General features: G+C 43.5%; 1 protein-coding gene across 1 annotated transcript in view; it reads right to left on the reverse strand.

Moving 5' to 3' along the window:
- Positions 1–3,065: 3,065 nt before the first annotated feature.
- The window catches only part of exosc9 (exosome component 9), a 4,951-nt gene continuing 4,531 nt past the window's right edge, over positions 3,066–3,485 (reverse strand). Inside the window, exons 10-11 of the mRNA XM_079730457.1 lie at positions 3,344–3,485; positions 3,066–3,255 (exon numbers count right to left, since the gene is read on the reverse strand). The exon at positions 3,344–3,485 is cut by the window's right edge and continues 40 nt beyond it. Coding sequence (XP_079586583.1) covers positions 3,188–3,255; positions 3,344–3,485 — 210 coding nt within the window. The 3' untranslated portion in view covers positions 3,066–3,187. The remainder of the gene's footprint in view (positions 3,256–3,343) is intronic.

The raw sequence follows: 3,485 nt of genomic DNA on the forward strand, positions 1-3,485 counted from the left end.
CCCTCTATCAGATGTCTTTGGCCTGCAGTTACTACAGGCTTCGGTCCCACTCAGCAATACATACTAGTTAGCAACGATCCCATGGGTGTTGAAGGTTTCAAAATTCAAAAATCCTTTTAGGCGCAGCAGGAACCAACCGAGTTGGACACAAGGAGTCAGCTACAGCCAGAGCCAGGATCAGAGCACAGACCTTGGGTGCAGAACAGACCTGACACATACGGTCAACTTTTCTGCATGGTGGTGCTGGTGGTGGTGTGTGTGTGTGTGTGTGTGTGTGTGTGTGTGTGTGTGTGTGTGTGTGTGTGTGTGTGTGTGTGTGTGTGTGTGTGTGTGTGTGTGTGTGTGTGTGTGTGTGTGTGTGTGTGTGTGTGTGTGTGTGTGTGTGTGGGGGGGGGGTACTGTATTGAGTTACTTTGATCCTGGTCTAGATATCGGTCACGTTGTCACGCATGTTGAGTTGTGTAAGTGCAGTATAAGGGCACGGACCAGTTCTGTTTTGCGTGGTTGCTCTTAGCCTGCCTTGAGATGGGCAGGGTTCGACGTGGATTTCTTTCTATGGGACTAGGCAGCCCATGGTTGTATCGCTTGCTTCTGTTTGAAGACCTGTACAGGCAGGTTAAGGGATGTGCCACACAGACACATATCATCCATTTAATGAGACAGCCTTGTTTTGCAAAATACCGATACAAAAAGTCGCATTGATTCTGTAGCCTTGTGTATAGTTGCATGTGATGCCTGAGAGTCTTCACACATACATACTAGATGTGTGTATGGGGGCGATATGTTCTTTGGTAAGCTTTTCAGGGTTAGGCTCTAAGCCAGTAAAACACACACATACTACATTTTTGAAAAAGCTATGAAATAATGCAATTAAAAGGTGTGACTTGACCACATGGGACTGTGTTGTAAAATGCTGTATTTTTCCCACCACAAGTGGTTTACTTGTGCTAAACTAGCTGCAATCTCCCTGCTGCAAGCCTGTCTTTGTGTGTCTGTGTTTACGTGTGTGTGTGTGTGTGTGTGTGTGTGTGTGTGTGTGTGTGTGTGTGTGTGTGTGTGTGTGCGTATGAACATGCATGCATGCATGCACGTGTGTACGTGTGTGCGTGTGTGTGTGTGTGTGTGTGTGTGTGTGTGTGTGTGTGTGTGTGTGTGTGTGTGTGTGTGTGTGTGTGTGTGTGAGAGAGAGAGATTGCAGGCTACCATTTTTGGCCGTTGATATCATTTTGAATCTTAAGGATTGAAGCACTCCCAAAGACGATCACAAGTGAACTACTTTAACCAACTACTGCTAGGGACAAGGGGGTATCGTCCAAGTTAGGAATCACTGATTCAGAGTACAGTGATTTACGCTTGACTTCAAGGTTCGACCCCTAAATGGATGCAGCCAAGTACATGTTCCTCCCCTCCTCTTGTATGACTTGTACATAAGGGATTGTCATGACTACCCCCTTTCATGCTCGGCTGCCTGAACAGAACATGTGTTGCGCAACATCCTAAGGCCTCTTGGTTGCTGCCCAACTCTGTCAAAACAATGTATCTGAGCTTTCTTAACCTTTATAATGTCAGTCCTAGGTGTGTCTGTGTATACTCCCCCCCTCTCTCTACAAAAGTAGGGCAGCCTGGCCTCTATGGCTCTAGCGTCAACTCATTCTACACAAACATGCAAAGAAACACAGGTTTGACTAGATATTCTAGAAGTCTGCTGGATCCCCGTCAAGATAAACACCACATAAATACGTCAGCTGTATATAGGGACGCTATAACTAGCAGCACTATTCACATCACCATGTCAACATGTCAAGCATTTTTGGTTTCAATGATCTTTGATGTATCTTACCACGTTAAAATCCGTCATATGCGACTATGAATATTTGTTGACTATGAAGAATAGGCAAACTTAGGTAAAAACAGAACGAATATGTAAAAAATGTATGTGTGTTTTTTATAGGGCGACGTTGCCAGTCTGGCCGGTTAGGTCAGTTGGTTAGAGTGCTAATAACGCCAAGGTACTGGCCACTCATTTTTTGGATATAGCGCAGTATGTGGCAGGACGAATAAAGGGTTCCATGAAGCTACGAATACTTTTACTATATATTTAAATAATAAACCTAGTTGGTATTAAAACATCAGTAAGCCTATAGAGTGTATTAAAAAACATGCCACTTTTGTTACGGCAAAAAGGCCTTTTCTATCAATATCAATATCTTGGGACGTTTTAAAATGGATAAACTCGTCTTCATGAACACTTCATTCATATTGGTTATTTTTCAAAAATCTTTGAAGCGAAAGTTCCCACCGGTTCTATGGTGTAATGGTTAGCACTCTGGACTCTGAATCCAGCGATCCGAGTTCAAATCTCGGTAGAACCTGTATTTTGAGGAGGACAGAAGCTCAAGTGGGGGATACATTACTGTGAGAAGCTATCACAGCATTGCTTGACAACTACTTCACAATTGGCCCAGATATACCATTCCAAATCGTTCAAACTAATATCTTCAGAAACAATTTATACAACAATAACAAAGTTCAGTCATCTTTGCTTGTTTGGTTGGTTGAACATTCAACAGGTCACGAGTATCACATTATACACAGAAAGCCTTTGCTAATGATGGTCATCCGAAACAGCTCTGCAACTATGAACGAAAGCTCTGAGGACCTTTGGCGATTCAGTGGAGCATTCACATCTGATTCAGAGGACCCTTTCTTCAGTTTCTTCCTACGCAATGCTGTCCCCTAGAGGTGGAATCTATGGGTAGGACAGCAGAGAAAGAAGAGGTCCCTACTGACATTAGGACAGCTGAAACCCTGCACATGTTCTGTTGCAGCCTGAAAACTCTGTTTAGACAGACTCTTGGCCCACGATAAACAAAAAGTGAAATAAATAAATAATGCTCATTGGATGTTGCTTGCTTGCACGATTCTCTCTCTCTTTACGTTGCATCTTGAATGCACTTATTTGAAGTCGCTTTGGACAAAAACTAAATAAATGAAATGAAATGTAATGTAATGGTAGAACTTGCTGTAGCAGATCAGAGACAATAATTCAGAGACTTTCATTCAGTCAGACGTTTTTATTAGCAACAAAGTTGTGAAAAAAAGATATTGGAACTGGATCTTTGACGGTGATAAGTGACTCACACTGTGAGCAGGATTCTTACTGGGTGCCTCACTCGGCAGCAGTGACTTAAGACGACTCTGGATTCAGAATAACCACTTCCTCCTCCTCGCTGTCCGATATGATCACCACAGGTCCTTTGATGCAAAGTAAGAGATCACATGGTTAGATTCGCATTGCACCACAACAACACTCACCGTGTTACACAGGTCACACTTTACTTACTTTCTCCTTTTTTCTTGTTGCCTCTCTTCTCTGCCACAATGGTCACTTCTGGTTCGTCCCCATCTTCCTCCTCTTCCTCTTCCTCATCTTCGTCGTCCTCCTCATCCTCAAGCCCCCAAGCATTCTGAAGGCCTGCACCGAC

The sequence above is a fragment of the Pollachius pollachius genome (genome assembly GCF_949987615.1).
Source record: "Pollachius pollachius genome assembly, chromosome: 2".
Classification (NCBI taxonomy): domain Eukaryota; kingdom Metazoa; phylum Chordata; class Actinopteri; order Gadiformes; family Gadidae; genus Pollachius; species Pollachius pollachius.